Here is a 14,350-nt window from a genome sequence, read left to right on the forward strand (position 1 = left end):
GAGAGTACACACATACCGCATGCGCGAAGTGATAGCAATATTTGGGCATATATGTTCATCAATCACGTGAGCAGCAAAGATCATACAGGAAAACGAAATCGATCCTGAAAAGCTGTACAAGTATAAAATAGCTTTACAAATCTCACCATTTCTTTCTACACCGCTACGTTCTCATTCCTTTCACGTGACAATGGCTGACGTAAGCACGTCACCGGAACGTACTGCGCCTGTGCGAACCCTGGTGGTTTGGGGCTTGGTTTGGTCAACGTTGCATTGAAATCCCGCTTGTTGCACAGCATATGTTAGAGACATGGTTTCATGTAAAACGTACACGGGATTTCACCCCTATATACGCACGTACTTTCTTAAATGCGGCCCTTTAGTAAACCGGGGGTTTAGCAAGGTTTAGCATGTCTATACTTTTCGCGCAGGCGCAGTACGTTCCGGTGACGTGCTGCTGACGTAGCAAAACAATGGCTCACGTGACCAAACAACTTCCCCAGACGTTTCTCTTCAGTTCAGACCGAGACAGTGCGCGTGAAAGGTGTCAGCAACGTTTCTCCTTACGAAAATGGCGGAATCTGCGAATGAAGCTCTGTTGGAAGCTGCTGGCCTGCATGGGAATAGCTCACTTGAAGACGTTAAAGCGGCTTTAAAAGCTGGTAAGTCGTCAACCAAGTTAACCATTTGAATACTAGTTGTAGGAATTGGGGTTCTGCTTACACATATTCCCGAAGCAGATGTTTCTGTTTGGGGGATAATAGTGACCTCTGTTTGGAAAATATGTTCTCATAACAATTTGCTGGGGTAACATACGTATACGTGAGTGTATTTGCGTAATTATGAGTACGTGTCCCAGGAACGTCGTCAGATTAGTTTATGTTTCAAGCAACATCCGACTTATGCACTTTACCATGAAGGACTTTACTGGACGCAATCGTTTTGCTTTTCTTGCCTCAAATCTCCCACTGCGTACCCCGGTACGCTACTCACCGAAACATCTGTGCAGATTTCCGTTGTGTACAGTACAGTACGTGTCCAGTTTTGCCATAGCATTTACAGTCACAATACGTTCATTTATTTACCTTTAAACATTTTAAAAATGTTTAAAAGTAATCATCTAGTGGTCCAAATCCCGCTTTTCAAATCTAACTCTGAGAGAAAATATTTACTACAAGTCCTTGATTCATGCTGTACAGTGTAAACAGAAAACGTAAACAACACTTGTAAAGTGAACAACACGTACTTGAAATATCCAAGTGCTGTTTACATTTTCAGTTTACAGCAAGAACTGCAGTAATGTTTTCGCTCAGGCTGGAGCAGTAGACGATTATTCAGATGTAGATAAACAGATAAGAACTTGCAGTCTTACACACGAGTGCGAAGTACAGTGCACTGGTCACACCTTTTGATCTTTTCCGTGCTATGCAGACAGATTTGCATACGAGTTGGGGCTGAAAAGGACAGTGTGCCATGGATGTTGTTTGCTAGCCTCCACTAATCTCCAAGCAGATTCCTCTGTGGCATAAGAAAGTAATATAAGCTCGTGAAGGAGTAAGAAGGGAAATTGGAGAGGGGAGTAAGTCGATGCTATGGTTAATAATGAGAAGTTTATTTGCAAGATATGTTTCCCCTCCAGCTAGCCGGCTGCGCGGCCGACCAAGTCCTCTGGGAGCAAAACTTCCCTCGCAAATTATTCTCACAGCCAGCGTATAGTCAGTCTGGTAGAAACTAGTTATGCGCCTCTTTTGTTCATTGTAAATTGCAGTGAGAACTATTCCCTGTAGTCTCATACAGAAAATAATCATAAATTGACTGGTAGGATAGTGCCCTAGCCTTGTTAAAGTTAAGGCCACAGCAAGTAAATTTTATGGATGCCAGTCCTCTCCAGACTCCAAACTTAGTGGGAGAGGCCGAAAAATACAAGATGAGTAAAAAAAGATATCTAGATTTTCAAAATGGACACCATAAACGTTGTAGCAAGAGATTGAAGGGACAAAGCGTGTTATCACAGCCAACAATTCTTTAATTTATGTCAGACTCTGTATTCAAGGGGTGCGCAAAGTGACACTACTGTGATAGACTTGTAATCTCCAAGCAAATCCTACGATTGGATAAGATAATATCATTAGCTTCCCGAAGGAGTGCGCATTTCAGAAGGAGATTAGTAGATTGGTATCATCATCACGTATCAAGTTGACAAGAACAGTGATGGCTAGCCTGACTAAAATCGCGCTCCTAGCGGCCGGCCCTACGCAGCCCTCTCGGGAACTCCAGCCAGCGAGAGATTGTGTAAACACAGGCTACAGTCATAGCTATCCCATTGGTGTCACTTTTACCAAGGAGGTCCTTGCTTTTACTATCGAAATAGTTTCACTTCTACAACTAGTCATGGCTACATGTTCCTCACAAGTGTTACTTATATAGTACAATCAAGGCTACACGATATATTGTCCCATTTTTCCATTTTTTGGTACTATCTCGTCATGGTCACCATCTCTGTAAGGGAAATATGAAAAATCAATGAGCGCACTGATGTCATCCATAAAAGTTACATGCCGTGGGCCCGTGGCCTAACCTTCATTATTCTCCAAGCAGAGGTTTGGGTCGGAAGACTAGGCTTAGCATGGATTCGCGATTTTCAATACATGGGTCAGGTTCTTATGCCGGGAATATCTAAGGTCGCAAATACAATATTCCCGGCATAAAAATAAAACTTGGTCCATATGCTGAAAATCTAATCTCCATCTCCAAGCAGAGGTTCGGCTACGGTTGTTTTGATGTGTTCTTTTACTCTCCAAGCAGAGGTTGGTGGGATTGCTGTGGTGTCTTTCCTGTGATGTTTTTTTTTTTTTTGTGTTCACTTGTATTGTCTCTATTCTTTTTTCGAGATCTTTTTTTTTTTTTTAGCTTTGTTTTATTTCCTGTTACTTTTTTTTTTTTAATTTGTTTTTGGTTTGATTTTTTTTTTGTTTATTTTTTTATTTTTAATTATTTGTCTTCGGTTTTTTTTTTTTTTTGTCCTTTTTTTGTTTTCTTTTTTTATTTTTTTTTACTTTTTTGTTTGCGCTTTTTTTATTTTTTGCGGTTTTTTTCTAGGTTTTTTTGAGTCCCCCCAATTTTGCCCGTTTCCTCGGGGTTTGTTTCATTGGCCGGCGGGCTTAAGAGTAAAAAAAATGGAAAGTTCGGCAAAACCGCCAAAAACCCTTCTCTCCCAACCGAGGGTGGGGGGAAAAAACCGGACCTTTTTCCTACCATATTTTTTTCGTTGGAGGGAAGCCCGGTCGAAAAAAAAATTCGTTTGTAAACAATCCCGATTTTTCCCACCAACCTCCTGCCTTTGAAGTAGTGTTTTTTGGCGTTTTTGTCGGTCTTTCTATTTTTTTCTTCTTTATGTCCGCCGGCCAATGAAACAGACACGAAGAAACGGGCAAAAATAGGAAGCCCGACAAAACGCCTAAAACACGTCCAAAGCCGCTGAACCTGTGGTTGGAGAGTATATAAAAATCATATAATATCATTTTTTTACCAAATCATGTATCAACACTGCCACAGGTGCAGACGTTGACTTCGAGCACCCTGACCCTGATGTCCCAAGCATGGGCAATGGCACAGCATTGTACATTGCCTGCATTCTGGGGGACGTGGACATAGTGAGACTGCTGCTCCGCAAGGGGGCGTCCATTATGACTAGAACGGTGGGTGGCTTAACTCCCCTTCATGCAGCCGCGTTCAAAGGTAAGTTGTTTTAAAAGAAATGTTTCTCCGTAGGGATAAAAAGAAGAAGAACAACTAAAGATAGAAGAGACTTTTTATTTCGAAATGATCGAGATGCTGTAATTCACACCTCTTGAATCATGGCAATCCAAAAATGAATCTACAACACCGGTACCCGTATTAAATAAAGGTGAGCTATGATAGGTCTATATATGCTAGGCTGTGCAATTTGTAGACTACAAACTTGGACTGTGAAAACGAAATTGCAAATAGGGTTCAACAAGTTCACAACCACACATCCGCACGTACACACACAAACACACACACACACACACACACACACACACACACGCGCGCGCGCGCTAGCCAAGCAACGTGTCCTTCTTGGTGAAGGGGATGATTAATGACGGTTTGTCAGACTTTCACGTCGTATGGCAAGGACGTGAAAACACATTATTTATTACATGTTATTGTGCTGACATTGCACATTTAATACTTCGTAGAGCTAGAACGCAACGAACGCACATTTCTTGTGTTGCAAACAAAACCCAGGGCAGACAGAAGTGGTGGACTTACTGGTGCAGCATGGTGCAACAATAGACATACGGGACGGCTTCCAGGACACACCGCTCATTTTGGCATGTAACAACAAACACGTGGACACAGTTCGGCGACTGATTGAGCTCGGAGCAAGGCCCGATTTGATCGACGGTGGTATAGGCAGGAAGTAAGTGTCACATTCTTTCATCAGAATATATATATTGAACGTGATCTCCAAGCAAAAGATAGTATCAAAAGCTGCCAGAGGAGTGAAGCCGGCCTAGGAGTGTTTTTGGCTCACAGTGGTTGGTGACTCTTTGGCCAGCTATACTCACTCCTTAGCCAGCTTTGATACTATCTTATGCCACTGCTTAATCTGCCTGGAGATAGACTGACTTTCAAATCTGAGCTGATTCGTTGGCTTCAGTCGTTTTATGATATGTGTGCATTGTGCATGTTTTATTCGTCTTCGCCATCGGAATGCAAGGATCCTGATGTCATAAAATCGTGTATCTCTTGAAACATTATAGACCACGCATATATTTGATAAATATATATGTATCATATGTGGCCTGGTCCCCTAAATTAGTCACATCTTCCCCTAGCTTGGGGATAGCAGTCGGAAACCCGACCAGTGACGAGAGTATCAAGCTGATACAAGAGGCAATGGAGACCAAGCTGTTGAGATGCTGCAACCCTAAGTGTGGCAAACCAGGCTACAGGTAGGTTTTTCTGTTGATGGCTTTGCCGTTTTCATGCGTAAATGCTTTATTTTTACTTTGTCTGAGAAGACAACCATGATATTTTGTCATCCGTCCTATGTACAGACATTGGTTCCATCTAAATTCTTATTCTTGGCCGACAGATCAGTTGAAAAGATTCTGAATGATACAAAGTTCCTGAATAGCTTGTGACGTGTTATGTCGTCTACAGGAAAACTCTGAAGCGGTGTTCCCAGTGCAAGCTGACCCGCTACTGCAGCCGTGACTGTCAGATACAACACTGGTTTGCCGGACATAAGAAGTGCTGTGGACAAGATACGTACACTGATGATCCTGTTGTAAAAGCGCTTTGGTCATTGGTGAATCACCTCGACGAAAAACCCGTTGAATACATGGTTAGGTCATTGGTAAAACTGATCGACGAGTATTTAGATGCGAAGAAGTGTTGAGTACACAATTCCGCTATAGCCGTAACAAATGTAGTGAGAATTCGTTGTATGAACACAACCTGAGGTAATTGGCTATTTCTTTCTATGGATCGATTTGACGCTTGTTTCTGTATTTAGTATACTAAATAATGTGTCAAGTTTTTTAACAGACGTATTAGGTCTAAATGACACGATTCTAAGATCTTATTCGATTTACCTTCTAAGGCCACGTTGAACGGACCATATATGTATATATCAACTTAGCACTGCACATGCACATGGTACACAAAGCAAATTTAGCACCGTAATTGCACATGGTACACAAAGCAAATTTAGCACCGTAAATGCACATGGTTCACAAAGCAAACTTAGCACTGCACACGCACATTGTTCATTATTGTGTAGTTTTGTTTTCAGAGGTACGGATCACAATAAGTATGAAAGTAAGAAGATATAACAGACACCGGATTGTTGTATTGCAGGTATCATTAACTTGCTTACCGATATAGAAAATCAGAATGTCCGTCAAGGAAAGAACACCCGTTTATGTCTGATTACAAGTTGTTACTATTGGTCAGCGTACATACATACATACATACATACATACATACATATTCATACTCATTAACAAGTCAACGTAGTTCTTCAAAACATCTTTATTTATGGCAGTGCGCTTTTTCATTTCGCCTTTAATATGTTAAATGTCTATCCTATACTACGGCAAACACGCAATGATGCTCTATACTGCTACGAAATCCCATGGTTATCTGACTTCTGCTTTTACACAGCCATACCTACAGATGACAGTTACTGATGACTCATCAACTTTGCGTGCACGTGGTTATTAGTTATATTATCTTATCGTATACCTATTCAATTAGATATTTTACCATAGACTACTGTATGTCTCTGATGATGACTGTATGTAGTAAGTACTTTTTTTTGGCTAATAAATAGTTTTTGCTCATCTCTAAGCGTCCCTGTTTTCTTCCTTTGAGACTGTCAGTTTTCTTTGAAACTGTCAGTTTTACATTCAAGTAGCCAAGTTAAGTCCTTTTATGCAGTTACTTATTTCTTGGAAATCAGTATACAGTGTCCTATTAACTGGGTATCATCCCTACCGAAACAAGGAACTTTTTTTGGCCAGGAACCCAGTGTCATAACAAGTACAAGAAAACGTACCCCCCCCCCCCAATTGCATGCACACTTTTGACTAATTACGCTAGTTCACCCTTATCCGCGGGTTACTTATATCCATTAATATATGCAAATGAAACATTTTCAAATGTTGGAGTAACGTATAACCCTTGTTATAAAACGTTAGTTTATGTTGAAAAAAATATTGTAGTTTGAAACCACCGTCCGTCGGCTTGTGAATTCCCTGTTTGGGAAAGCAATGGATATAGGTTTCCTTCGGATAAAGATGAACTAAAGCTAGCATGTATTGCGTACTCTCAAAGACCCTTCTGACTAATCACGGCTTCGTTTAAATGTCCGTCACATCTAGCCTGATTAAATCGCGCTTATGGCAGCCTGCCCCACATCTGCCGGCCATCGTGCAGTCGTGTGCATACAAACACTACCTTTATATCGGGGCAATGCAGAAGAAGGTAGCAATCTCTACGTCCAACCCCAACTGTAGAGTTATCGTTTTACAACCTCCCATAAAAGATAGCAACTAAGCGCAATGAGCACGCGCCACACGCCCCATAATGATAACAATGTCTTTGCATAGTTGCGTATTAGTCACAAAAAGCAAGGCTTGTATAAGAAAATATAAATAACAAAGGACAAACAAACTTCTGGTCTCTTTTCCCGAACCTTTATGTTCTCATTCCACTTGTGCGACCATGGCTCACGTGACAAAACAACAGATCACGTGACAAGACGATAGCTCACGTGCTCACGTGACAAGTCAAATTCTTCCCATGGTTCTTCAGTTCAAACCGTCAGACAGAACGCGCGCAAGGTGTCGACAAAAGTGGTTCTTTAGAACGATATGGAGGAAATGGCAAATGAGCTTCTGTTGTATGCTGCTGAGAATGGATCACTTGAAGGCGTTAAAGCGGCTTTGAAAGCAGGTAAGCACATGTTGCATGCAATTATTTCCTAAAGCAACATAAACTTGTGAGGTACAATCAGGCATCGAACAAAATAAAATTTGATATGAATTTTGATTCCGAATGGCAAAGATACTTGGTGGAATCATGCGTTACGTAGTCAGTTTCTCCACCAAGGTTATATCCACGCTCCCCAGGGCATAATATAGTTTAATAAAAGAGATTTAAAAAAAACTCAATGGTTTATATATAGAATTTTCAGCTTTGAATCTTCTTCGACGCAGACAAACAGAACTTTTCATAGGCTAGCATTTGTGCACACACAGTGCGCGAATAGTTACCCAGTATTCCGTTAATTCCTTTTAGTACTGTTATTCTATTCTACACGTGTTATTATCCTGTTTATCTTTTTACAACAGATATAGAAATACAGTTTTTGATCCGAGTTGAATTTGAAAAGAAGGAATATAGCCTGACTAAAATCGCGCTCCTAGTGGGGGGTCATCAACCCAAGCCAGCGAGAGATTGTGTAAACACCGACTACAAGGGATAGGACCCGTATACCATTCAAATGTAAATTTGTTGTCTTGGAATTGTACACAAGTATGGAATGAATTGAGCTTTTCAGTGGTACTAGTAACTGTTATACAGACGATTTGCAAACGAGCTCGGGCTGAAAAGAATAGTCTAAAATGACTGTTCTGCCCCACTTTATCCTTTGTTATATCGTATGGCGGCATCGCAGCATTTCTACAAACACAAGTTCATGTATACGTAGTCGTTTGCTATTGGGGTAGGTACTCTTTAGAAATACATGAATGAGACCTTAAAGTCTTGATTGTGTGGCGAAGGTATGGGTTCATGGAACTCTAGTTTGATATGTGATTACTTTTTGAAACTGGAGTTTTTTACTTTCTTGAAAAATCTTATCAAAGACTGTGCAACCATAAAATCATAATCACCAAACACATGTAGGTGCGGACATTGACTGCGACCAGCCGGACGACAGCGATATAATAAGGAGTGGCACACCATTGTATCATGCGTCTTTCAATGGACATGTAGACATCGTGAAACTGCTGCTCCACAAGGGGGCGTCTGTGGCGAAGAGGACCAGGTTCTCGTTTGCTCCCCTCCATTCAGCAGCGACGGAGGTAGGTCAATTCATTCATTTATTCAATAACCGTAACCAAGAAGGTCATATTTTAATGTTATTTGTCTGCCATTTGGTATTATTTGTCTGTCGTGATATGATATTTGCTATACGTACGCGTAGCTTCAGGGATGATTTACATACTTAGATACTTATTGTGCAAATCATGATCAGGTTCAAATCTTTGAGAAAAAGCATAAATCACTCGAAAAGGTTAACACTCTTTGGTGAAAGTATGAAGTCGTGGAACTCTAGTTCAAAACAAATGCAAATACATGTACCGTCTATTTCATTGTGTATTACTTCGAGGAAGGATTACACATATGGTTGATGAGTATTTCTTGTGTCACAAAACCAACACAGGACGGACAGAAGTGGTGGACTTGCTGGTGCAGCATGGTGCAACGTTGGACATACGGGACGCCTGGCAGTATACACCGCTGATGTGCGCCTCTATGTACAAACACGTCGACACAGTTCGGCGGCTGATAGAGTTAGGGGCAAGGGCGGATCTGACTGACGGCCCCGGTCGTTCTCTGGTAGCTCAGAGGTAAGTGCCCCGAGAATGTATACTGACTTTCAATTACTTGTTGAACTTGTGCTTCTTTCAATGTTTGTCTGTGTGCGTGCGTGCACGAACTAACGAGAACGTGCGCGTAACGGTGTGTGTGTGTGTGTGTATTGTACTCTGACTTGCATGTTCATGTCATTTGCATATCCGTGACTGGACAGATGCGGCCCCACCATTCTAATTCCAGTGACTGTCATGATCATCAGTCATGATATAAAATAATGTATGACTATGACTAAAAGCTTTTTTTCTGTCAAGACCGAATATCCCACAGGAAAACAGACATATACGCATATTGCATACATGAATATTGTAATGAAATTGATGTTAATATCTCTCGTCATTGTTACCAAGACTAATTATATATTTTCCACTAGGTACTGCGAGTTGGGGATGGAAATTGGAAGACATGGAAGTGAAGAGTGTTTGAAGCTCTTAGAAGACGCAAGGAAGTCCAAACTGCTGAGATGCTGTAACCCTAAGTGTGGCAAGCAAGGCTACAGGTAAATAGATTTACAGTTTTAAAGTGCATTTTCACGCTTTGACGTTACCTCCAGAATTCATTCTGCGATTGTGATGCTATTTGGTACATGGGTTGATGTTGTTGTGCTGACGGTTAGGTTTCATTCTGGGCACTGCAACTGGACCCTTCGTTTCTATGTTTTTGGCTCTGGGCATAATGCGGTGTGATAGGTGGATTAACGTGTAAAGAACAAGTAATCTAGGTTAGGCCCCATAGCAGCTTGCTCAGGGACTGCAGGGGCATTTTTGTTAAACTATTTCAAGGCATGTAGGGGAAGAAAGTAATTGCGGAATTTATGTTATTTGGAATGCAGGTGGCTTAAATAGATATGTACACGAATTAAATGTACATTGTGTGTTGGATGTCCATCGTCACTTCGATGATGACTTCAATGGCGTCTCTGGTGCGACCGAAGGCCGAGGCGCATATGCGTCCGCATGTCGGGCACACGACAGCGGTGCTGGGGATGGGTCTTCCCTCCTTCTCTTTCTCCTTCCTGTCTTGTCGTTTCTTCTGTATTTCATTTAGTCTGTTGTTTTCAAAGTTTTGTACTCCCTGATGGACATCATGACGCCATGCGCATCTGTCCATTGCAGTAGTCTCCCATTCCCGGTGTGGAATGCTGCATGCGGGGAGGAACGACTTCAGTGAGTCCTTGTAGCGCTTGTAAGGACGTCCGACTTTTCTCGTGCCGGAAGCAAGCTCACAGTAGAACACTGTCTTCGGGAGTCGTGCTTCGTCCATGCGCACCACATGGCCAGCCCATCTCAGCTGAGCTTTCATGATGAGCGCTTCAATGCCCATCATGTTTGCTCGACGGAGCACTTCTGTGTTGGGAACCTTGTCTGTCCAGGAGATACCCATAATTCTGCGCAGGCAGCGGAGGTGAAATCTGTCCAGAGCTTTCAGCTGCTTTTTGTACAGTGTCCAGGTTTCACAGCTGTAGAGTAGCGCTGTGATAACAACTGCTTTGTAGACTGCCAGCTTTGTCTGAAGTCTGATGCCACGTTCACCCCACAGCCGCTTCCAGAGCCTACCAAAGGAGGAGCCGGCTTTCGCAATCCTGTTGGACACTTCCTTGTCTGTACTGCAGGATGAGGTCAGTGTACTTCCCAGGTAGGTAAAGCTCTCTACACTGTTTAGCTCTGTTCCTTCTATCATGATGTGAGGAGCTGCTAGTGACACTCCTGGCGCAGGTTGAAGCATCACTTCTGTCTTCTTCAGGCTAATTGTTAGCCCGAAGGCTTTACTGGCTGTTGACAGGCAGTTAGCGAGCTCTTGCAGATCCGGTTCGCTGAGAGCAGCAAGGGCGCAGTCATCTGCAAAGAGAAAGTCTCTCACCAGGGCCTCCAGCACCTTGGTTTTTGCTTTGAGACGCCGTAGATCAAAGACCCGCCCATCGCATCTGTAGCGGATGGTTATCCCGGCATCTGTCGCAGAGAGTGCCTTGAACAGCATGGTGGCAAACATGAGGCTGAGAAGAGTGGGTGCCATAACACAGCCCTGTTTTACTCCATTCGTGATAGGGAATGAGTCAGATACTGTGCCGTTTCCCACAGCACGGGCCATCATCCCATCGTGGAATGACCTGATGATGCTGACAAACTTTGGGGGACAGCCCAGTTTGGACAGGATTGACCACAGGCCCTCTCGGCTGACTGTGTCGACTGACTGTGTCGAAGTCCACAAACATGATGTACAGGTTTTAATTTTGTTCGCGACACTTTTCCTGGATTTGGCGAAGTGTAAATACCATGTCTATGGTTCCTCTGTTACTTCTGAAGCCGCACTGGCTTTCTGACACCACGTCGTCCAGCAGGTGCTGTGTGATGCGATTGAGGACAATGCGGGCCATGACTTTTCCAGCAGCATTCAGCAGCGAGATTCCCCTATGGTTATCGCATGCTGCTCTGTCTTCCTTGTGCTTGTAAAGATGAATGATGTTGGCGTCCTTAAAGTCCTGCGGCACCGATCCCTCCTTCCAGAACATTTGCATCAGTTCTGTCAGTTTGGCTGTGGCTTAAATAGATTATGTACACGAATTGAATGTACATTATACATGTGTATAAATTGATGTTAAATCAGATGGGGTATATGATGATAAGGACATAATCTTCCTAAGAAACTGTTGGTTGATTCGGCTTCCTAGGCCGAGCACGGGTCAGGTTCGGCTACCCAGCGGGCTTGGGCTATGTCATTCACCAAGAGGGGTGTGTCTGGTTGTGTTTCTGGATATTTGGCGCCAGCAAAATCCTTTTGGATAGATTGTGATTATAAAGAATGAAAATCCGGTATGAAATTAACATATTCACCAAATAGCATGTTTACCTGTTTCATTTTCAACAGGAAAACCCTGAAGCTGTGCGCCGGGTGCAAGCTGACCCGCTACTGCAGCCGTGACTGTCAGAAACAACACTGGTCTGTCGGACACAAGAAGTGCTGTGGTCATGACGCGTACACTGGCGGTCGCGAGCAAGCCGACTCCTTCACACACATGGCGTATGAAAAAGTTAATTTTACTGTGCCCACCCACATCTTAGAAGATATACAACAAAACTTTATGCGCCTGTAACGACAAAGCACAAATCATGAAGCATTTTAGCTCTCAATGCCGCTACAGTCATATAAAATCTTGTACAAAGTAACTGAGTAGCCAAAATAGCGATTTCTCACTACGGATATGATTCTGGTGTCTTGTAGAAATGATGTAGTCCAAAAGGTCATACCATTGCTTCATGTATCTTATAGAAAGAAGCAATCATCTTGAGTCGAATTCTTAGAAAAAAATCAGCACTACACATTCACATACTCGTGTAGTGAAAGTATGAAAATAAGAAGATGCCACAGCAACTACAAAGTATTGCACGGAAATCTTCAAAAAGAGACACTTGTCAATTTTTCCTGTACAACTGTAATCACGTATTTTGGTCTTGTGGTTTTAGTCGTTTAATTTGGTTTGTCATATAGAAGAAAAGTTTAAACAAGTTACATTCGGAATGTGACAAAGCAGCCACCCATTTTATTTCGTATCTTTTAGATCAATAATAATTAGACTGTTGCAATGTAATTGTCATGGATACGTTTCATTTTCTTTATCAATTATGCTTCGTTTTGATAAAAGTAACATTCTACTGATCAGTGTGTTAAGTGATGTGATGAGAATGTTTTAAGGTAATGAAGCGTTAAGTTATCTGCTATTATTCCAGATGAATAAACACAACAAGAAGAAAAATGATCATGAACAAGGCTTGTGAAGCTTCTATAGATTTGTGTATAAGTGTAAATGAATATCATGACCACAACAGGAGGTATCAAAACCAGAAGTTCCGCTGCAGTACAGTAAAAAGCCGCTAGGACGACCATTATGACTTGACTATTGTTTTCCAAACACCCTTCCACCTACCAAATAAGGTCCATCCGAGCAAGAGACACGCAAACAGACGACGTCGAAAACATAACCATCGTGGCAAAGGCAATAAGCACAGTCCACCTATACCTTTTCAGGAGACACACAAATTAAACTGCTAAAATAGCCACCAATCTAGCCTGTGTGTACAAAATCTCTCGATGGTTGAGTTTAATGACCCCCTCCCCTCGTAGGGCGGTGGCAATTGTAGGACTGGTCGCTAGGGGCGCGATTTTAGTCAGGCTAGCCACCATTTCGCTTCCAGAAAGAAAATCAATGCCTTTAGCACAGCGCTGTTCCGTGTTACATCGCTAGTTCACAGATATCCGTAGGGTAACCTATATCTGTTCATTTTAAACAAGGTATTTGGTGATATAAAGCCGACGGACGGTGGTTTTAAAATTAGATCGCATGCTATCGATCGCAAGAAATACAGAACCATACGCGAATGATAGCATAGTTACCCTGACATACTTGTGCATGCATTATAAAAACACGACTTGCGTATGAAAATATATCAAATTCCTGGGGAACATGTACAAAGAGAAAACAGCCTATCAGTATCAATTTTCTATATCGTTGCGTTCTTATCTCAATCCAGAGTCTCAGTCACGTGACAATAGCTCACGTGACGCGTGGAATGTGGTTCTAACAAAATGGCAGAACATGCGAATAAAGATCTGCTGTATGCTACAGAGAATGGCTCACTTGAAGGCGTTAAAGCGGCATTAGAAGCTGGTAAGTCGAACCAAGTATTTAACTATTGTAGGAATTTTGCTTCCGATTACAGCTTGTGTGTATCTATGATCTACGGTAGAAATAAAACCTCTTGAATGGTATCCTTCACAACTTTAAATTAGTCGTTGTCTCCGCCGAGGCCATTTTCATACTTCCAGGAAAGGCGTCAGTTTATGGGCAACATCCACTCCGACTTTATAGACCTGGACCAAAAATGTTACTGTATTTTCTTAACTGTACTCAATTATTTGGTTATTTCTTGCCTTAAATCCCCCTCCCCCCTAACTGAGTGCCCCAACGCACGCGGCTGTTAGCATCTGTATACAGTACGTGGCAATGCGTATTCGGTTCTCTCCTACCAACTAGCATTTTCCAATACATACATTCTAACAGTATTGTTTTATTTCAGAAGTACGGTTTACATTTTCAGTACACCGTAGGAATGCTTGAAATGTTTTCGCTCAGAGTTGGGTTTGAAAACAGAGCTTTCGA

At 42.2% G+C, this 14,350-nt stretch overlaps 3 protein-coding genes across 4 annotated transcripts in view; all 3 read left to right on the forward strand.

The window, feature by feature from the left end:
* Nucleotides 1-14,350, forward strand: part of LOC118419686 (poly [ADP-ribose] polymerase tankyrase-2-like) — a 27,511-nt gene that overhangs the window by 9,807 nt on the left and 3,354 nt on the right. The window lies entirely within an intron of this gene.
* On the forward strand, nucleotides 434-12,777 carry LOC118419678 (serine/threonine-protein phosphatase 6 regulatory ankyrin repeat subunit B-like). Of its 2 annotated transcripts, none has more exons than XM_035826198.1 (5): nucleotides 434-662; nucleotides 3,556-3,738; nucleotides 4,270-4,444; nucleotides 4,863-4,979; nucleotides 12,061-12,777. In XM_035826198.1, exons 1-5 carry the CDS (start codon nucleotides 572-574, stop codon nucleotides 12,284-12,286), a joined length of 792 nt encoding a protein of 263 aa, XP_035682091.1. In that variant the 5' UTR covers nucleotides 434-571; the 3' UTR covers nucleotides 12,287-12,777. The 2 variants fall into 2 exon arrangements, with proteins under 2 accessions (XP_035682091.1, XP_035682090.1); XM_035826197.1 differs by lacking the exon at nucleotides 12,061-12,777 and adding an exon at nucleotides 5,191-6,376 and having other exon boundaries at nucleotides 446-662.
* Nucleotides 13,739-14,350, forward strand: part of LOC118419704 — a 16,093-nt gene continuing 15,481 nt past the window's right edge. The window contains exon 1 of the mRNA XM_035826236.1: nucleotides 13,739-13,858. The gene's annotated coding sequence lies outside the window, so the exon portion shown is untranslated. The remainder of the gene's footprint in view (nucleotides 13,859-14,350) is intronic.

The sequence above is a fragment of the Branchiostoma floridae genome, chromosome 7, assembly GCF_000003815.2.
Source record: "Branchiostoma floridae strain S238N-H82 chromosome 7, Bfl_VNyyK, whole genome shotgun sequence".
NCBI classification, from domain to species: Eukaryota; Metazoa; Chordata; class Leptocardii; order Amphioxiformes; family Branchiostomatidae; genus Branchiostoma; species Branchiostoma floridae.